Genomic DNA, 19,828 nt, shown 5'->3' with positions numbered 1-19,828 from the left:
TATTATACAACAGCGACCCTCATTCAGGGTTCAGAAGATCAGAGTACTTACAGTAATCTTCACAGCACTTTTTATCTCCAGCTACAGCTTACATTCACAGCATGAAAAGAATAAGAAGTTAATGTACCAAATCAGAAGGTCTCTGTGTGGCAGTGTTAATCTCAGTGTCGAGTTATTATTTATTAGTAGTAGTATTGTAGCATCTAGAGACCGGGGCCTCATTGTGTTGGGCACTGCATAAAATACACAAAGAAGGTATTTGCTGTCTAGAATAGCTCAGAGTTTAAGTCTGAGGATGATCTGAGGATGTGGAACAGGAGGTACTACAGCTATCAGGAATAAAATTACCCACTGACAGACAATCAAAATGAAAACATTGTTTTGGGATCAGACCTCAAGGTGTGAGAAGATGAAAAGAGCGTCCCTGTCTGATTTCATGCCAGGCCAAGCACGGTTTCAAATGGTGTCTTGCTACAGTCTTGGGCACGTTAACCATCCATAAGAAGCTCGAGAGGTGCCAGGTTCTTAAGCAGTTTCTTACCATCATGAATTACAGAGTGCTGGAAAAGTGTGAGCCTGTGATGGCAGATCTGGCCATGGCTCAGCATGTTAGCTTTTGGCATAGCAGCTGGAATTGTGGGCATGTTTTCTGGCCATGCTGTCTCCAGTGTATTTGTGCTCCTTCCCTCCTTCATTTCACCTTCTTCTTCCTCTGGAGGTGGACCAAGACTCAAATCTGCCCTTTTTCTATTACTATTTCCACACAGGTCTTCTTTCCCCTGATAGCTGTCTGGGTACTTGCTGCATTAATATTAGCAGTGTACCACATGTCATAACCCAAAAATCTTAACAGAGTAAATATCTGGAGGCTTCAAGCAGGAGTAGGATTTCACCTGCTCTTCAAGATGCACAGGTGGCACTTTGGAAGAGTTTGTAGGGAGGAATATTGGCCAAGAAGAGTGACCCACTCAGATGTTCCACACCTGGCAGGACAAGGTGTGCTGTGTCCCAGAGGTGGGAACAAGGCATTGATTAAAGTGAAGTGCTTGCACAGGAGAGAGATGAAATCCATGGCTCATCCTCCTCTGCCTACCTGCTGGGCTGCATGCTCTCCCTGGCCAGAATGAGCCAACTGGCTCTTGAGGTTGGAAAATTAAGACACCGAGGGCCCTGACTCACAGTCCCATTTTGCCCTCAACAAGCCATAGGGAAACAACCAGCTTATCCTCCCAGAACTGTTAAACAAAGTCCAAAGCCGTGCACAGCCACTGACGGTAATACACAATCCACTGCCTGCGAGAAGTAGCTGCTGGTCCTGCTTAACCACACTTGAAAAATCCTACTGGTGTCTGCCTGCCTCATTAGGCACTTAAATATCTTTGGGATTCGAGTCCTGAGCCTTTTGTGCCTCACGGTCCCCTGCTGTTAATAGACATCATCAACTATCCTGAAAGAGCACAAGAAAACATATATATTTATTAAGGATTGTGAGGCTCAAACAGGGGGTTAATGGGAACCGCTTAGGCAAATAGTCCAGCCAGCTAATAGGTGAGGGAGAATAATAATTTATGGGCTGAGAAGAGGAAAGAAACAAGGGTCTCGGTCTGCCAGGTAATTCTGTTTCCCTGGCTGCCACACAAAGTCGGCAGGGCTGACAAGGAGCAGTCTGTAAACTTGAAACAAAGCATGTTTCTGCAGCTGGATGGAGTCAAGCACAGCTCTATATTAGCGAAGAAAAAAAGATATTTCACAACTTTATAGCTTCAGGCTGGTTACCCCTCAGGGAGTGAAAATAGACCAGTCTCACCACCCCTGCCACTGCCCTGGGTCTTGTCTGTCCCAGCTATTCATCAAATACAGCACAGCTCCAGGACATGGAACCCAGCAGGGTCAGCATGTGAGTCCTTTTACTCCTTGAAAAGGGATTAAAGCAGAACAACTAAAATGTCCCTTTTTAATACAAATCCAACTTTGAGCTTAAATGACATTTCTTTTTTTTTCTCCAACCAAGTTGTTTAAAGCTCAGACGTTAAATTGCAGCATCAAAAACCTCGATAAGGACAAAAACAACGTGATGCACAAACCTCAGGAGCTTCTTACTTGGTTTCTGGATTTGACACACGCTGAGACTGGCAGCAGGGTTCGTCCACGCAGCAAAGGGCCTTTTGGGCCGTGGGGACAAATCACTGCTGTAGCTTGGGGTTGTTCTAATTGGCACATAGCTGTGATGCAACCCAGACTACTGTAATGCCAACCTTGATAAAATGGAAAAAAACACAAAAATTCCAAATGTCTCCACTTCCTGAGCTCCAGAAAGCAAAAAAATCGGCCCCCGTGGCCTCACCACGTGCATGGCCACGCGCACTTGGTTACACAGGGGGCACCCAGCCCAGCACCAGCACGCACAGCCCAAATCACACAGCCTGGCACAGACAGCACAAGCCCTTGTCAGGCGAGTGAGTGGCTGCCTCGGGCAGAGCGAGGACGAAAGCCAAGTCCCAGACCTGCCGTGTAATGGGAAATGGATCAAGACGTGCATAAAACAGTGTATTTGTTCTGCACAGTGCTACAAACCCGTCGAGTGAGACGGGAGGGAGCAACAAAAATGGCTGTGATTAACTGCAGCTTCAGTGGTTTCAGCCCGGCTGCTTTAATAAGGCGCCTGTCCCTGGTTTCATGCGAGATTGTACACAGGAGGCCTCTTGACCAGCCAGAGTCTCAAGTTCTCAGTAACTCCTGCAGCTGCCGACCAGTACTTCTGTTTTAGCTTGCCCAGGAGAGGCCCTTATTGGTATTTAAAACACCTCGCTCTCTTCCAGACTCTTTTATATATATTTTTTTTTTTTAAATATGCTATATATACAGCAGGGAATAGAAGGTGAAACAGGCATTAATTTGGCATTAAGCACCAAAACCTGAGCTCAGCCTGAATAGCTGGCTGGACAGATGTGCCAGGGCCAAGTGTCCCCCCGGGGGGGTGTGTGCCACCTGCCCATCAGTGCAGACGGCAGCAGAAAAGGAGGCAGAGCCGGTGCAGTGACCGGCCGCTCGTCCTCACTCCTCCCCTCGTCCTTGCCTGCCCTGTGACCAGGTGCCAGCACGGAGCGGGTCCTCTCTTGGGGCCACCCTGCACATCTGCGGCGCCTCTCCCACCATGCGGGGCCATCCAGGCAGCACCACAAAACAAGTGCCAGCTTCTTGCCGGGTGCTCGCTCTGCTCCCAGAGTGGTGTAAATCAGGGGTTACTCTGCGGCAGGCAGTGGAATGGCTCCTGATTTACAACATCCTACACAAGAGGAGAGCTTGACCTTACACTTCAACATCAGTGCAGCTTCCTTTGTTGAAAGCTTCTTAGGACAGACATGTAATCAATCCTGGAGAGCCACCAAGCAGCAGGGCTCAGGTTCTGCATAAGTCAGGGCTGTGCTTCCCAGGGAAATTGTCTGATCCAGGCTCCCACCACATCTATTCCTGGGCGGTCCCTGCATACTGTCTGATAGGAATGAGTGTTTTTCTGTTTTGCCCTTGTCATAAACGGGCTGCTTTAGATTAATACAATCCACAAAGAGAATTTTTCCATAGCAAGTCTGGCTTACCTATGCTACTAACCTTTCTGTGAGACAGGCCTTTAGTGAGCTCAGGTCTTTGGAAATTCTGGCCTTTATAGGCATTTGATGTTATTTTAGAATCCAAGAGGAAAAGCTTACTGCCTTGCCTCTGTTTTCATGGCCATAATTATGAGGGCAGTCTGGTGACGTAACTTGTAAAGAAAATAAATGATGGCTTTCAACAGCAAGCGCTGTCAGACACTTCGTTCCTTGTAACTATTTTAGAGATCCAAATTCAGTTTGCACTGCCACAGCACCAGATGCTGCTCTTATTGATGTTTGTGTAAATCCCATGCTATACCACTGCCTTCAGGAGATCTATTCGTGTTTACACTGCGTGTGAGGCAGCAGAATTTGGCTCGTGGTGTAAGTCTATGTATGTCTTGTGGGGTGATCTGCTGGTCCAGTAAACACAGCAGGAGAACCATGCAGACATATTTAGTCCTAGCCCCTCACTAGCCCTCACTAGTTGTAACTATTCACCTTAGTGACACAGATCATGAGAGTGAAGGCAGGCTGAGACTTTGGGCATTTTCACACTTTAAACAGAGAGAAGAAAAGGGAAGGCAAAGTGTATTTTTTTTTGCAGAACAGAACAGACAACTTATTGTGATCATGAACTGTGACACCAACCAGGACTGCAGTGCTGGTGCTCCAGTTCCTGTAATGTTCCTCCACAGTTATTATGCCTTCACCCCAAACATCCCTGTGCCTGTGCTCCAGCCTGAGCTGCTGGCTGACCCAGGGAGAGGCAGCAGCCCCACTCCTGGGCTGCAACCCAAGCAGGGCACTGGCCATTTCAGTTGTGCCAACTCCCCAAAAGACATGTTTACTAATCAGCAGTTTCAAGTGCAACCAGAGGCAGCAGGATAATAATTATACTTAGTCCTGTTCTTCTTCCAAGCTTGATATAGCCCTGACTCTTCACACCACCTCTGTGGCAAGGAAGGATCATCATTCCCTCTTCAGGCAAAAGGAACTGGGATATGGAGGGGTGAAAAGCTCTACGACCTCAAAAGTTAGACAAAAAAACAACCAAACAAAAACCCCACCAAACAAAAAACCCCACCAGAGTGAAAGTAAGTGGCTACACAACACAGGTACAAGATAAACTGTTTTCTGTAAATTCCGTGGGGAACATCTGGCTTTTGAAGGCATCCTCCCTGCACTGCTTTTATCCCAAATTCTGCAGAACTGAAAAGCTGAAGTGTGCATTGACATGAACAAAATGAAGATTGAAAAGAGGGCATTTTTGCTATTTTTATTAATATCCCAAAGAGGAGCGTGCAGACAGTAGCCTTCTCTGCCACCAGTGCCTGCTGTTCTGCTGGCCTGGAGGGCTCAGGCGCCTCTGGATCCAGACCTGTGGTCAGACCCACTGCTCCCTGAAGCTCCTTGTGTCCTGGCAGGACACAGCTCATGACAGAAAAGCTGCTGAAATGGTGCCAGTTTTCACAGCCAAACAAACTCACCTTTGTCCTCACCACAGACGCACTCACGGGCATTTCTCCCCCTCTCTGCCTGTCTGGAGGCAAGTCGGCATTTCTGCTGCTTTCAGACACTTACCAAGTTCTACAGCCTGTTTTGGGCAATTGTTTGGTTTCCTTTGCTGGAAAAAACTGGCTTCTTTCCTCCTTGTCCTGGTTCCATACAAGTACATGCCAGTCTCGAGACAAAGCTGGTTGGGGTCATTCTCCTCGGAGCTGCTCCGTGAGGACCTGCCAATACCATCAGGAAAGCAGAATGATCTGACATGCCTGGGGTGGTTTTACTTGGAGTGGTCTCCTCCCCGTGAGAGGACCAGCAGCAGAGTGTGGACCCAACTGCTTTAAATCCTGGACATTCCCTCTCATTTTTTACTCCAGGAGTTGTTTTCTGCCATCCAGCTTTGGAGAATAGTCCTCTGGAAGGACCCACTCCAGCATAGGAATGACCTTGCCAAAGCCCTCCCTCCAGCATGGAATCCCCCCAGGAGATTTCCTCAGCCTTGCCGTGCCCACACTGTGGCTGGGACAAAGGGCAGCACCGACACATTTTCTGCACCAGCTCTAGGAAGCTGGGGCGGTGTCTGGCTCGGTTAAATGGAGGCAATTATAGCTCCAGATTCTATTTGTGCACTTATTTAACGTTACTAAATTTTTCCTGTTCCTTCCTACCCCTCCTCCCAGCCTGGCCTCCCCCAGGACAGGCACCAGCTCTCCAGTCTGACAATTTCTGTGTCGAGGGAGTGACATTCCATACCTGCCACTGCCCTCGCAGGCGTCACGGAATGAGCAAGGTCCCCTCCTCACCACCTCACGCTCGGTGTTTATACACAGGAACTGTCACTTAAATAAACATGGTGCTATGTAAAAAAAAACCAAACAAACCCAAAAACCAGCAGAGATTAATTTCACACTCACCTATAATTACACTGGAAAAGGACAGTGGGCCTAAGCAATCCCATCTTAATATAAAATTAAAGCCTGCTTCAGCTCTCCATCTAGCCCACTGCTTCTACTAACAAGGACATACACATTTGTACATGTTATTAGATTGACGTTGTAGCATCCTGGACAAATCAAATTAATTCAAATATCTGCAGGTACGAAAGGCTGTAGCTGAGAAATGAGCACATAAAGGATATGCAATTTTCCCCTGGCAGTTTATTATGGTATGAAGAAAAAAACATTCTGTGCTTGAAGCTGACGTTATATTACAAATGTATTGCGAAGTATGACGTGACTATTAAAATATGATTACACAAAGTATGAACATTTTAAGAAGTTTACAGTACAGTGAATCTTTTATAAACAGACTCTTAAATATACATAGGACAATAGTAGCTGACAGAAAAACATCAAAAATTAACTATTAATGTTTATAGACTTTTCCCCTGAAAAAAGTCTCACATTAAAACAGAAATTATGAAAAGCCTTAAAACCAGGAACAAATCACCTGTACACTACAAATATACATGGCAGAGGTGCACAAACCAGAGCTACCTTTTTGCTGATGAGTTCAGCGTCCGGAGGCCGGGCAGTGCCTGCCCAGCGCCTCCTCTCCAGTGCGACCCACCGTGGGCCACGCCACGCTGAGCCCCCAGCCCAGCAACCGCCCCGGGCACACGGACACACCCTGGTCAGCAGCTGGAACGTCACAACCACACGCTCACTGCAGGACAGCGACGGCGCGTTGTCAGCATCGAATCGACCTACTGGAGTGTATCAAGCTGAGTACATGCCCAGGATCCGGCAAAGGGATCTCTGCAGACAGACCCCTGAATGCACTGGGGGCCTGGATGGACCTACATACCAGGACTGGGCTGCAAGACTGAGCTACGAGGGAATCAGCAGCTCCTTTTAGGGATTTTATTTTTTTTTTTTTTTAATGCAACTTTTCAATCCTTCCTCTTGATATGAGAGAACAGATGCCACATTTGATTTCTGCTTAGTCTGGTTGCAATGACACCCCTAGATCATGTGTTAAGTTATGTCAAAAACATAAGTATTTTATGCTGTAATACACAGTATTACTGAAACTAACAATATTATTTGCATATTTATAACAAGGTATAATGAAATCCCTATAATAAAACCAAAAGTTATGCTATAGATTTATTTACAAAGAGTCCAGCAAAGAAGTATAAATACTTCTACATTTAAGGTTTAGGAAAACATAATTTACAAAATATTCAAATATATACAGTCATCTGAAAAACTGCCAACGTTAAGCTTTGATGCAGGCAAAGAATTGGCTGAGTCTGTTCACTCTGTATTGAAGGAGGCGGCGACTTCCATAGGTTGCCTGTTCTGTTCGAAGCCCACACGCGCGTTATTTACAACGAGGCTGCTTCTGTCCGAGCTAAACGTGTCCAGAGCTTTGGGCGTGCTGTCCCAAAATGTCATCTATCATTGTCAGATTGTTCAACCACTCTTCGTCGTTGCTGCTGCTGCTGTTCTTCATGAGGGAGTCGAGGAAGTCGGTGTCGCTGCAGTTGGCGGGCAGGATGGGACTGCTGTGCTGGGACACGAAGTCGTACTGCGGCAGCTCGGCGGCGGCGCTCATCCTGCTGAAGGCGTCGGGCGCCTGCCCGGTGGAAGGGTAGCTCGGTGGGCCGAGGCCTGGGGCAGGATTGAGGTGGTTAAAACTGGACACTCCCTGTGGCACCGATTTCATAACATTCATAGCTGGCAACGGTCCCCTGGTTAAATTGTGTCTCAAGTTCTGGTTACTCATCGAGCTCAAGCTGCCCTGGCCAGACTGCCCCATGCTCAGTTTCTGCATCTGCCTGACCTGCACGCCGGGAGCGATCTGATTCGGCGGCACCACAGCCTGCTGGGAGAACGCCTGACCCGGCGTGCTCGGCCTCACGCTCTGTTTGGAGAAGAGCGTGTTCCCGGAGAACTGCTGCATGCTGGTATCCATTTGGCTCTGATTTGGCATCCTTGGCACAGTGGTCGGCGTCCACATCTGGCCAGATGAGTTGGGGTAGACATTAGGGATTCTTGGCATACTCGGCTGCCTCAAGTGCTGCTGTGTTGCAGAGTGGTTTGTTAAGGAACCAGCACTGAAGCCTCCCATCGGCATTCCCGGCCGCACAGCGGAGTGGCTGTGCACTGTCTGGCACCCCGAGTTCATGCCCAGTGAGTTCTGGCTTGGCCGCAGAGGGATGTTAAAGTCAGAATTAGGTGGGAAAATCCCCTGCTGCTTGCTGGGGTTGTGTGGAATCATCACCATGGTCCCACTGCTCTGGCTGGCGGTGGCTGGGGCCATGCCAGAGCCCAGGGTGCTCTGCAGCATGGCTGGGTTCGACGGCAGCATGCGGTGGTTGGGCGGAGGAGCCGGCATCACCTGGTTGCAGTCAGCGGGAATGGGCTGCTGCACGGCTGTGGGCAGAGAGACATGTTAGCTGTGAGAACCCTGGGAACGTGGCAGAACCTGTAAAAACTCCTGCTCTTTCTCTTCCACGTCATGGGCCTCTCCTCTGTGTTCTCTGTAACAGAAATCTACTGGGGCCATAAGGAAATGGCGGTACCTCATGATATGTAATAAAATGTGAAATGCTTTTACTTCAGGGCAGAGAATCATTAATTTACCTGTATTTAACTAGACCCCAGGCCCCGGCTTCTTAAGGATTTTCACAGCATGCCTCCTTACCTTGAAACTGGTTTATCTGCTGCGCCGCAAACAAACTCCTCTGCTCAGATGTTACTCCCAGCATGTTTTGTCTCTGCTTTTCCTGGAAAACAACGGGCATAATAGTCAAGTTGTAGCCTCTTGACAAGCAAGAAGAGCAGCAGGCAACTTGAAGTGTAGCCACTGTTATCATTAACAACCTCTCCCATACACCCTCCCACCTCCTCTGATGAGACTCAACCCAGACCATTCATTTCAGACCATAATTGCTGACATGGCCCTTCTTGCTAAGGTGTCCCGATGACAGCCCAGTGTTGGGAAGCACAGCCTTCAGCAGATGCTGTGCAGGCAGCCAAAGGGGAGCTGGACAAACATGGAGACTCCCGTTTTCATCAGCCTACGTGTGAAGTGCACTGCAGCTGGAGGCTGCAGGAATCCTGGCATCTCCCCAGCGCCCTTGTGCTGACTATTCGGATGCATTCCCTGAAGCACCAGATCCAGGGACAAAAAGTGCCCAGAAGTCCATCAGTGACCAGACTCTGTGGCAGCATCGCAGGGACACGCTCACAAGCAGGAGAGCACTGGTGGCCTTTACCCTGTCTGGAGGATGGCTCTGCCCATGTGTACCATCCCCCTGTGAGCTGGCTGACACTTTAATTCAGAACACAGGGAGCCAGAGATCCACAGCAGGTGCTTCCTCAGCAAGGAACTGGTGGGTTACTCCAACTGTGGGTTACCCTGATTTAAACCAGAACCCAGAACCTACCACTGCACTCACATCCCTGCTGTGGAGAGCAGCTGTGGCCTGGGGAGCTGTCTGTGGATGGTGGGAGCTGAGGGCTGGCTCCTGCTGTGTTACAGTGGCCCAGTAAAACTTGAAGCCAACCAGTATCAGAGACGCAGAGTTGGTTTTGAAAGGGAGTTCAATCAATGAGCAGGACAGGGCTTCACTGAGGGTTTTACTGAGCTACTTTTCATCTCATTTCCCATCCACAGAAATGAGTCTCCTTGACCCAAATCCAGCAGCACGCTCAGAAAGTCAGAGGCACATGGTCAGAGCTGCCTCACCCAACTCGTCTGTGGGATTCCCCCACCCTGGCTTCCTCAGACAGTCTGTTACAAACATCCTGCAGGGGCTCCTGTTGCTAGAGAGACCAGTCAAGTCCCGGACAAACTGGAGGCTAGCATCTGTTCTGGTAAATCCCCAGGGAACCAGAGAGAAAGGCAAGCAAGGAGAACATCTTACCCTGGGCTGACTCACTCTCCACACTTCCCTGCTCTGCATCTTCCCTCCCAACTCTGTGGCTGACCACAGATGACGGCAGGAATACGGAGGTGACCAAATCCTTCCCTTGCATACGAGGGGGCAGATCTGCACTCAGACTCGCTGAGCAGCACTTGGCCTTGGCTTCTCTTGGCCTCATCCTAGACTCACCACAGCCCTGGTCTGACTCAGCCTAGCAATTCCAGGGTCACTCCTTGGTGTTTGCTGACTGATGATTTCCTCATTCCAGTTAGTCCTGTCCTTCCCAGTGAGGGGGACAGCACAGCAACCCACAGAGGCACTCGGCACCGTACCTGCATCAGCTGTCGCTTCATTATTTGCTGCTTCAGTAAATGGTTCCTCATCGTGTACCCGTTGACCGTGGCTGGTGCCGGCACAGAGCCCCCACTTGGGATGGAGCCTGGCTCCTGAAGTCTGGCAACAATTCCGGGATTTTGATCCTGCCAAGAAAGACAGAAAAAAGAAAATTAATCTCATCAGGGAGGTAACAACAGAAGCCCTTATCCTCTCTGCTGATGCCCTTTCTCTGGTCTTTGGCTACCCCAAGGCCCAAAAAACCTCATGGATTCTCATGGACCTGCATGTTACAGTGAGGTGCAGGGGACTGCTCTGATTTCTGAGCATCAGCACAAGCAGTAGTGAGACAAGCAAAAGGTTAATCCAAAATTCTTCATGAGTAGCCCAAGGCTGCAGGACTGATTCACTACCACTGCTGCAGTCAGGGCTGCCTGGCTGGCACTGTGCAAAGCGTCACATTTCCCACCAGTTCTCCAACTGTTACACTGAAAGACAGAAGGAAAGGAAAGTTGCATCAGGGTAGGATTTGGCACGTGAATGTAAAGGAGAAGGCTACAGGAAAAGAGCAAACTAAAGAGAGAAGAGGCGAAAAGGTGCCATCAGATCAGGGACAGAGAGAGATGAGGAAAATGTGGGCCTGGAACTGAAGTGGGTTTTGTGGTTTCCATGATTAGAGGAATGAGGAGAGGTCATTGAGAAAGGAAAAGAGAATATGCAAAAATGCAGGGCCAGGTCACGCCTGGATACAAATCAGCATTGAATTCAATGGGTCTGAATCCTGCCTGGTGCAAACCAGCCTCGCTGTAAGTTCTTAGTGGAAGATCTGAGTTGGTTGAGGACTTGCCTCCAAAGAAAGAGCATGTTGGGGAGAAGAGAAAAAAATTCTTCAAGAACATGATGAAGACACAACCCAAAATAGAAAAAAAAAAAAATTACTGAATTCCAAACTTAAGAGCTGGCAGGTATTCAGGGAAATACAAGAGCAAAATGAGGGAATAAGTCAAGGCCTTTTTGAGGACAAGAATCTGTGAGTGCTGTATCCAGGAACAGCAGAACCAATGTATTCCCTATTCTCCATTTTCACATCCAGCTTCTACATTATTTATGATGTTTTGTTATTATTGGCAGGGAGAAGTATGTATATTATATCCAGCATCCTTAGCTGGGCCATGCTTCCTTTGTTTTCAGAATGGAAGCCCACATCCTTTGTTTGAGAATCAATGTTATCAGGAGATAAGCAAGAAGAAAATGGTTGTTGCCTTTTGACATCTGACAATTAGAAGCATGCTCAGATGGAGAAAACAGGATACGAGCCATGTTTCAGAGTGGCCAGAAGAAAGCCTTGGAAGGCATTTGTCACCAGGAAAGCTTCTCGGGCCTGGGGCACCTTTCCACAAAGGCTTCACCATGAGGAATCACCCAACTCCTTCCAAGATATTCTTTGTAAGAGGGATTACCAAGAAGGTCACTGAAATTACTCATTTTTATGGTGCCTCCTTTTGTTGTAGCACTTTGGTCTATTATGCAAAAGCACAATTGATGAAATGTAAATGCCTGCTAGATACTAAAAGACACAAACCTGCAGCTCATCACTGCTCTCATTATCATTCCTATTCATGGGCAGCCTCATAAGACTAGATTTTATTACCGGTGCTTTGCTTACCATTCTGCTGGACATCTCTCCTCCTCCCCATTCCCTCCTACCCATTTTACTCTCTGTCTCCCACAGAAAAAGAGGAGGGGATGAAAAAAGTAAATATGATTTACTACAGATGTAAATATGAAAGTTCACATAAAGCTGGCACTCTGCTTTCATGTCAGACAGGATTCTGCAGCCACAGTTAAGCTTTGAATAATGCAGATTGCCTCTGGGGGAATATCTGAAAGTGGAGGGATTCAGTTTGTGTACTCTGCACATGAAAGACACTGAAATGTTCATACCACCAAAATCCCTGCCATCTATCCAATTTCCTCCAAACTTGTCTTGTTGCGTGCAGAGGGTCTGTGCTTACTGAAGCAAATGAGTTTAGTGCAAGGACAATCATTCTGATGTCTTGCTCTGGGCTATTGCATTAACAAGTCATAACATTAAAGTCTCTTTTCCTAATCATGTCCACCTCATTCTAATTTCTCCTAAACATCATCAAGAAAATAATGTTGATTTTTCCATGTTATTAATGGTAAAGAAGTGTAAATCACATTACTAATTGTTGCTCTGGTGCTGTGGCAGTACAACAGCTTAATTATATGGGATTTTCTGCAGGCACCCTATAGCAATAATGACAATCAGTGAAGTTCATTTGCAAATACACAGAATGGGCTGCTAAGTTTTTCAGAGCAAAGTTGTATAACACTTAATTAGCCAGTAAAGAAACAATCTATAGATATACAGTTTGCTTTGGGGAAAATTAGGACAAAATAGCATAGATAGAAAGACAAGGAATGAATTCAAAATCTTGCCTTCTACAAGTTCACATTTAGGTTAAGCCAGGAAAAAAAAAAAAAAAAAAGGAAAAGGAAAAAGTTCTCTCTTTTCACCACTAGTGGGAACTACTGTATTCCTGTACAATAAAAAATAACCACTTGCACGTCATGACTAAGAATAGCTCTGGTGTAGTCTAAAGGACACTGCTATCTGTACCAAAGGTTAATGAACTTTAAACATTTTTCCTTTTCATCGCTCCCCAAGAAAAATCACTTTCCTTCCCATAGTAAGGCCAAGCCAAACCAGCCCTAATCTCAACTCATCTGTAGTTTGGACAATTCCACTACAAAATGCAGGAAGACAGCAAAGAGAGGATTCTGGTGCCGAAGCTGGGAATGATGGCAGTGGGTGTTCCCACCCGGGGGCCGTGTGGCTGAGCTGTACAATGGAGAGTGCAGATGGCTAAAGGGGGCTCTGATTCTTTGACTTGAAAAACAAAAAAAATGGCATTTGCATGTAGGTATCGGGGGGTTTTTTGCCATTCTGCTCTCCAAATACTCATATTAATATGGGCTGAATCCCTAACCAACTGGCACACCACACAGACCTGGAGTTGGAGAGTGTTTGAGAACGTGTTCTTTTCGCCAGGCAGAGTTTCAGACAGCAGGTCCAGAGCTCCTGCAGCACTCCCCGCTCTTCCCAATGGGGCAATTTCTGTTCAAAAAGGCACTGGGAGTAACTGTGCAGTTTTGACTTAGTGTCTTACGCACCAGTTTCAAGAGCAAGGAGGAAAGAATCAGGCTGCAGGCTTGCAGGAACGTATCCTTCTCGTGTCAGTGTTCCACCACTGAGTGCACTTGTAAAAGCCACTGCCCAGCCCAGTGAAACCAGTGCCCCGCAGCTGCCCAGCTGTGCACGACGGGCAAACACATCTGCCCTTCCCCACCCAGCAGCGAGCGTGGGCTTGGTCCAACAAACCACTCAGGCAGCTGCCTGACGGACGGCGTGCAAGCAGTCCCACTGAGACCCACCACGTACATTCATGAATCTGCATCCTTCCAAAAATCCACTGACGAGCTCGACCCGCCCAGACACACCATCTGACTACGTACAAGATGCACAACTGCAGCAAATGAGCGCGGAGATGAATTGTTCTGCGTGAATGTGGTTGATAAACTTCAGTCCTCAGCACTTAGTTACATATCCAGTAATCACTTTGTGGCTTCACTTAAGCGAGAATGAGGAAATTTATGGCCCCTAATTCCTCTGAATCCTCATTAACAAACAGTCCAAAAAGAATTTAAAAGCAAGACTTTCTGAGGATCTGAACCAGAGCTTTAATCACTCCTTGGCAAGTATGTAAAAATCCCTCTAATCTTTAATAAAGAGCATTCATTATTTTTTAGGGCTATGTGAAAACACTAAACTCATTTATCATTATTAAACTTTCCCATCTGCTCTTACGGTGTAACTCCAAAGAATATAACAAAGAAATTGTACATGTTAAATTGTATTGACTTAAGCCCAGAGCTATTCGAGATGTACAATTTATTTCAGTGAGGGCAGGAAGGGGACTGCAGGCTGCTAGACAGAGTCATTTGTCCAATGCTGAAAAGACAGTTATCTGCACCAAAATGGCTCTTGGAAAGGCACATTCGCTTTATAAGAAATAAGCTGCCAGGTGAGACCATTCAGCATTATGGTAAAGACTCAGACAATAAAACTAAGTCATGAATTTCAATAGTTAACAGATGGACTAATTAGAGACTGAATTCTTTGTGGTTCTAACAGATAACCAGGTCACAGCAAGGTTACTGAGAGAGAGGCAGGCAGCACTGCAAATTTCGGTAGATATTTGCAGAGTTGGAAGAAGGCTGCACTTCCTCACTGAAAGCATTAGCAGCAGTGGAAGAAAGGAAACGTGGCTAATTAAAAACGCTTCCAGTACCTGCATTTAAAAAGTTTATTCCATTGCAAAAGACACTGCTAATTTGAGAAATATCCCCTCCACTTCCAGTGGGGCCTCCAGCTGAATCCAGGGATTACAGAGCTCAAAGCAGAAGGGCTGTGGAGATGAGCCACAGCATAGAAGCAAAAGACCAAAGGCAGTGGTCGCCCAGGGTGGAGGTTTGCTGTAAGTACAAGAATGGGACAAACTGCTTTTTCCACCAGTTCGACTTTTTTTTTCTTTTTTTTTTTTTTTTTTTTTTTTTTTTTTGGTAACCAAAGATAACTTAGTTTGTAGTATTTACCAAGACATCACACAGTAAACAAGAAACAAAACCAGAACACCATGGCTACAGGACTTGAGCGGAGCCACTGCTACTGACTCGCTCCCAGGCTCTGGCTGCTGGGCTGGGGCTCCAGGGGGACTCGGGCTCTCAGGGCAGGGACAGCTCTTCTCCAGGGGTGGGGTGAAGTTTCACCAACCGAGTTTTGTTCTGTATTTTAAGAACATGTGTTACGTACGGGAAGTTCTGCACTCTGCTGAGGAAATGAAAATACTGGTTGGTTTCAAACTAATGCCCCTGTGTTTCCCTGCACTCCCACCTGCACACCCTGCATCTCCGTGGTGGGGGCTTCTTGCTTGGGCAGCACTTTGTTCTGAAGCCCAAGAATGAGACTCACAGGCACAACCACTCTACAAGTACTACAGACTAAGCAAATAAAACACTTAATAGCATTAAGCATTAAAGATGCCTCACCCGATTTTATGTTTTTTGGAGTTTTGTGTTTTAGAACCACACAGAAGCCACAGGTACAATCCTGGTGTGTGGCAACCTTGTGTGGACCCATAGGAAACCTTGATGCCACCTTTACAAAGAAGGATCATGGCCTCCACAGCTGTTAATCCATTCAGATACTAAGATGGTGAATCTGTTTGGCCAATGCATAAAAATTAGGTAAACAAAATCCAGGGTCACGGTTTGGCAGAAGGATCGTGTCAGCCCACTCAAGAGTGATGTCTGTGAGATGCCACTGAAATTTGCTTCACAGAGAAGTCAGGGGTTACCTCTGCTTCTTGCCTTTAACAAAACTCTCCATTTACTCTTTGGAAGTTTTCTGCCTTTTTTCCCTCCTCTATTCTGCTGGCAATTCAGAGATGCTCTTCAAGATAAAACAGCCTTTCAGCTCAGAAATACTCCAAAGCTTTCTGTTTGTTTGCGTGTTTGCTTTAGCACAATGTATGAACATTGATAAAACAAACTGTGCAGTTCAGTGGATCTGGGTTTTTTTTTTTACCCATCTTTCACCCATTTACTTGATATACAAGCATGTGAAATACTGCCAGACTCAAGTTTCTGAGCTTATCGTGGGGGCTGTCAGTCAGGAAAAGGCTTTGTTTGAAGACTGTAAGTGATCTGTGGGTATACAGTTTTGTGAAAAAAAAAAAAAAAAAAAAAAAAAGGTTCTTTTAAGTTTTTCTTTCTTTCCATACAGCACAAGCATGCCCAGCTTCCTTGAAAGGTAGTCCTCCTCCTTCACTAGGAGCAGTGACAAGATCACTACACCTGGCTAGCAATTGCATCAGGACCTTCCTGCCTTAAAGCAAAGCAGATGAAACACTCATTTCCCTATAGCTGTTCTTATACTGCATGCTGTTCAAAACAAAACAAAACAAAATCCCACCCAAGTATCCAGAATGCAATTCTAATGCACCCACAATTTTAATAAGAAGCTAGTCCACTCACCCTCTTAAAAAAATTAATGAAATTAGTTAAGGCTTTTGCGCAAAGACTCTACAATATTTTCAGAACTGGTTTCATCCATCAAAACATGTCATTGAAGAGCAACAGCAATTAGAGCAACAGAAAGACAGAAAGTCCAGAGTGAATTATTGCAATAGTGATTTTTCTCTTAAATGAAAATGCATCCTTTAGCAGGCACGTGGAAATCAAGCTGTGATGCATCATGTTGTTAGAAGGAACATGGGAAACAGCTTTGGAAGCAGCCAAGAGCCTGAGGGACAACCCAGATGGGAGAGGTAGCGTATCACAGACACACACAGCCTCCCAGGAAATGTGGTGCTGGTAAAGAGGCAGAATCAAGATTCCAGCAACAGCAGCTCCCCTGCAAGTAGATGCTCTGGCTCAGGTGCTGCTCTTCCACCTGAGAGCAGCACTCTAGGGTTGGACTCATCCATCCCCACCATTCTTTAACATAAACTGTTACTGTTTCTCTGTGTATACGCCCAAAGATGCAGAGATGGGTGTTTCGTACCTGTCTGTATAACAAATAGTCAAGATCCAAAATTGAATTCTCTGCAAAGAACAAAATATTTATATTTGGCTTGTACAGCTGTCATGATTCTCCAACCCTTGACACCACGCTCTCATTCCCATGGAGGGCAGCTTGCCTATAAATTCAATGAGATAATCTAAAACTGTATTTATCTCACCCAATTTCAGCTGGTAGTCCTTCTGCCTGTCTCTACAAGGTTGCGTTAGCTGTGATGACAAACTACAACATCTCATATCTATAAAGTGGTTTGACTCAAGTAATCCTTGTGTTATGTCAAGGCATGCTCTCAGAGGTGCCGATGAGACTCCAAAGGAGCCAAGATAGCTCAACACCCGGCAGAAGCTGCTACAGGGAAGTGCAACGACTGGTTGGTGAATTTATATATTAGGGGGAGCAGAAAAGATTTGGAAAAAAACCCACCAAAACCTGAAGATTTCACAGTAACGAAGCGAAAGTCATAAAATCTTGAACGAATGGGATAAATCAGTTCTCTACCTGCCCATTTCCAAAAAGCTCTGCGAACTGCAGTGAGGTGACCTGGATCACTGAGATTTTTGCAAATCCCCTGCTTTCTCCAAGTTAACGTTTCCATGAATTTCTTTTTGCTTTGCACGCAAAGGATCAATTTGCAGGGGCAGATGCCTGAGTGTTCACTTTCAATAGCGGTTGGTTGCTCAGAAGCCCTTTGCATGAAAACCTGCCTGCATGCAAAACCCAACAGATTTACTCCTGATTTCTCATGTAAGTGCACAAACAGTGCGTGCTCCGGCACAAAGTATCACATCACTTCTTCAGTGTTAAACCTCTCAAAACCTTACGATCTCCTAACAGACAAAACTAGTCAAACACCTAAAAAGGGTTGTATCAGGTGTCAAAAATCACCACCATGACTTACAAAACAAAATGCAGTGATCAATAATATGCTAAAATAATGGATACAAAGTAGGCTGTGACTAGGTAGTCCTCATGATCAAATTTTTAAAACCGAGATATTGACATGTTAAAAAAGAAAAATGTATTAAGGTGACCTTGAGTATGGGGAATAAGGAGCAATTCTATTATGTTTTTAAATGGAAATTATTATTAAAACACCCGAAGCTGAACTGTTGTAACCAAGTCAACTCAATCTCCCCTTAAAAAAATCCCTTTTCTCCCCTTCCATTCAGATTGTATTTACAAACTGTAGATGTCTCATTTTTTTCTGGTGTCATTTCATTATTACAGAGTTGAGATCACTAGCCATCTGCAGCTTCATTTCATCAAGCTCTGATTTGTCCTTGGAGCAAGGTCATCCGGGACAAGAACATAAAATGCTGCTTTCCTCAACTGACAGTTCTTTATGCCTTCCTGTAAATACTCCCCACTAATTTTAAATAATTTTACCACTTCATACTCCCCCTCATACACACTGAAAAGGCTGATACACACACATATTAATAAGGATCTTGTCATTTAACCACTGCATGTCATATTAGAAGCAATTAATGGTGTTTATTTGCTGATAACATAGGCATTTCGAACTCCAGCTCAAGAATCCACAGAAGCTTCATGTGACTTGCAGGATATTAGCTATGGGTCAGAAGTTGGGATCCCCCCATTCAGCATTAGCATATGCTTGGAGAGACTCTGTTTTCCATCAAGCAGAAAAAAAATGCAGTCAATGCACAAAAATTAGCAGCTGCTATATACCCTATGGTGGGTGAGTGATAATAAAACATCACTAGGTGTATGTGGGTTCATTCATCGAAATCAATAGACCGGTAAAGAAAGATTTTCAGGCACATCGCACAACATTCCGAGCTAAAAACAAAGGAAACGGAACATGGAATTTCTCCTCAGATCAGATGTGACTTGCCACAAATTCTGGAGCATCTTCTGTGATGCAGAGACTACTGTTCTGCATTACAGCAAAACCTAAAAGCAGGGTAAATTAAATTGAGAGTCTTCAATAACACACCCATAAGGAAACTGAGTGACTGAGAATAATCAGCACTAGCTCTGGGGGTCAGTCTCACCCCCGATCTCTGTTTGCAGATGCTGGCAACAACAGACTGAAGGTCCTGGCTCTAATCTCCAACACAAGGTGCCCATCTTTTGGCACCTGGAAAATTCATTAGTGGGCGGATGTGGTGGGTTCCGAGATACGCTCTGCTGTACGCAGCCATCTGGCTCACAATAACCATGTGAGAGTTTTTACCTGGGTGCCTTTAATAGCCTCAGAACTCCTAGCCACGAAGATATGCACATCACGGAGGTCTGTTTGCAAACACTCCTGGCTCTGTGCCATGCAGACAGGCATTCAGGCCTCTGAGGACTTCAGCTGCACAAAAAGTGTCCCTCTGGACAGGCAGTGGAGGGTCAGCTCATGGGACTGTGAGCATGCAATTTGTCAGAGGAGATGTGGAAAATGGGATCATTACAGGTGAACTCCCAAGCCTCTAAAGGAGATGATCTTGAACGGTGAGTTTGTTTTGCAACTGAGTCACTGGCCAAAGCTGTTCCTATGGACTTGGGCTACATGACCAGGTCTAGTTCTGTCACATGTAGATTCTTCATGGGATCACGGGCAAGCCACTTCATTGCTCCCTCTGCCTCAGGTTCCCTCCGAAGGGAATGAAAGTTAGTCCCAGAAAAGGGGGATGAGGGTAATTTCCTGGGGCAGCATGGGGCGTACAGCTCCAGGCTCCTGAAATGGTACCTTTCCCATGCCCTTGGATTATGACCCCGCAGACCCGAGGCAGCTTCTTGCTGCTCACCAGTGAGAGGTGGAAGGGCTTTTCCTGCTTCACTCCATGCACAAGCACTGTCACGTTCTCCTCTCTGCTTCTCTCCTCTGGGTCTGGCCACAGCTGG

The 19,828-nt window shown here is 46.1% G+C and overlaps 1 protein-coding gene across 3 annotated transcripts in view; it reads right to left on the bottom strand.

The window, feature by feature from the left end:
• Positions 1-2,238: 2,238 nt before the first annotated feature.
• MAMLD1 (mastermind like domain containing 1) overlaps positions 2,239-19,828 on the bottom strand; it is an 85,989-nt gene continuing 68,399 nt past the window's right edge. For 2 of the 3 annotated variants that reach the window (XM_027888392.1, XM_027888393.1), the window contains exons 3-5: positions 10,305-10,451; positions 8,748-8,829; positions 4,926-8,476 (exon numbers count right to left, since the gene is read on the bottom strand). In XM_027888392.1, coding sequence (XP_027744193.1) covers positions 7,452-8,476; positions 8,748-8,829; positions 10,305-10,451 — 1,254 coding nt within the window. In that variant the 3' untranslated portion in view covers positions 4,926-7,451. Of the gene's footprint in view, positions 2,256-4,925; positions 8,477-8,747; positions 8,830-10,304; positions 10,452-19,828 lie in introns of those variants that run through there. The other variant, XR_003571715.1, reaches the window with a different exon arrangement.

Source organism: Empidonax traillii, unplaced genomic scaffold (assembly GCF_003031625.1).
Source record: "Empidonax traillii isolate 1590-97213 ecotype Southwest subspecies unplaced genomic scaffold, ASM303162v1 scaffold237:size1322474, whole genome shotgun sequence".
Taxonomy (NCBI): domain Eukaryota; kingdom Metazoa; phylum Chordata; class Aves; order Passeriformes; family Tyrannidae; genus Empidonax; species Empidonax traillii.
The sequence above is the reverse complement of the archived record's forward strand: the minus strand, read 5'-3'. Positions and strand labels throughout refer to the sequence as shown.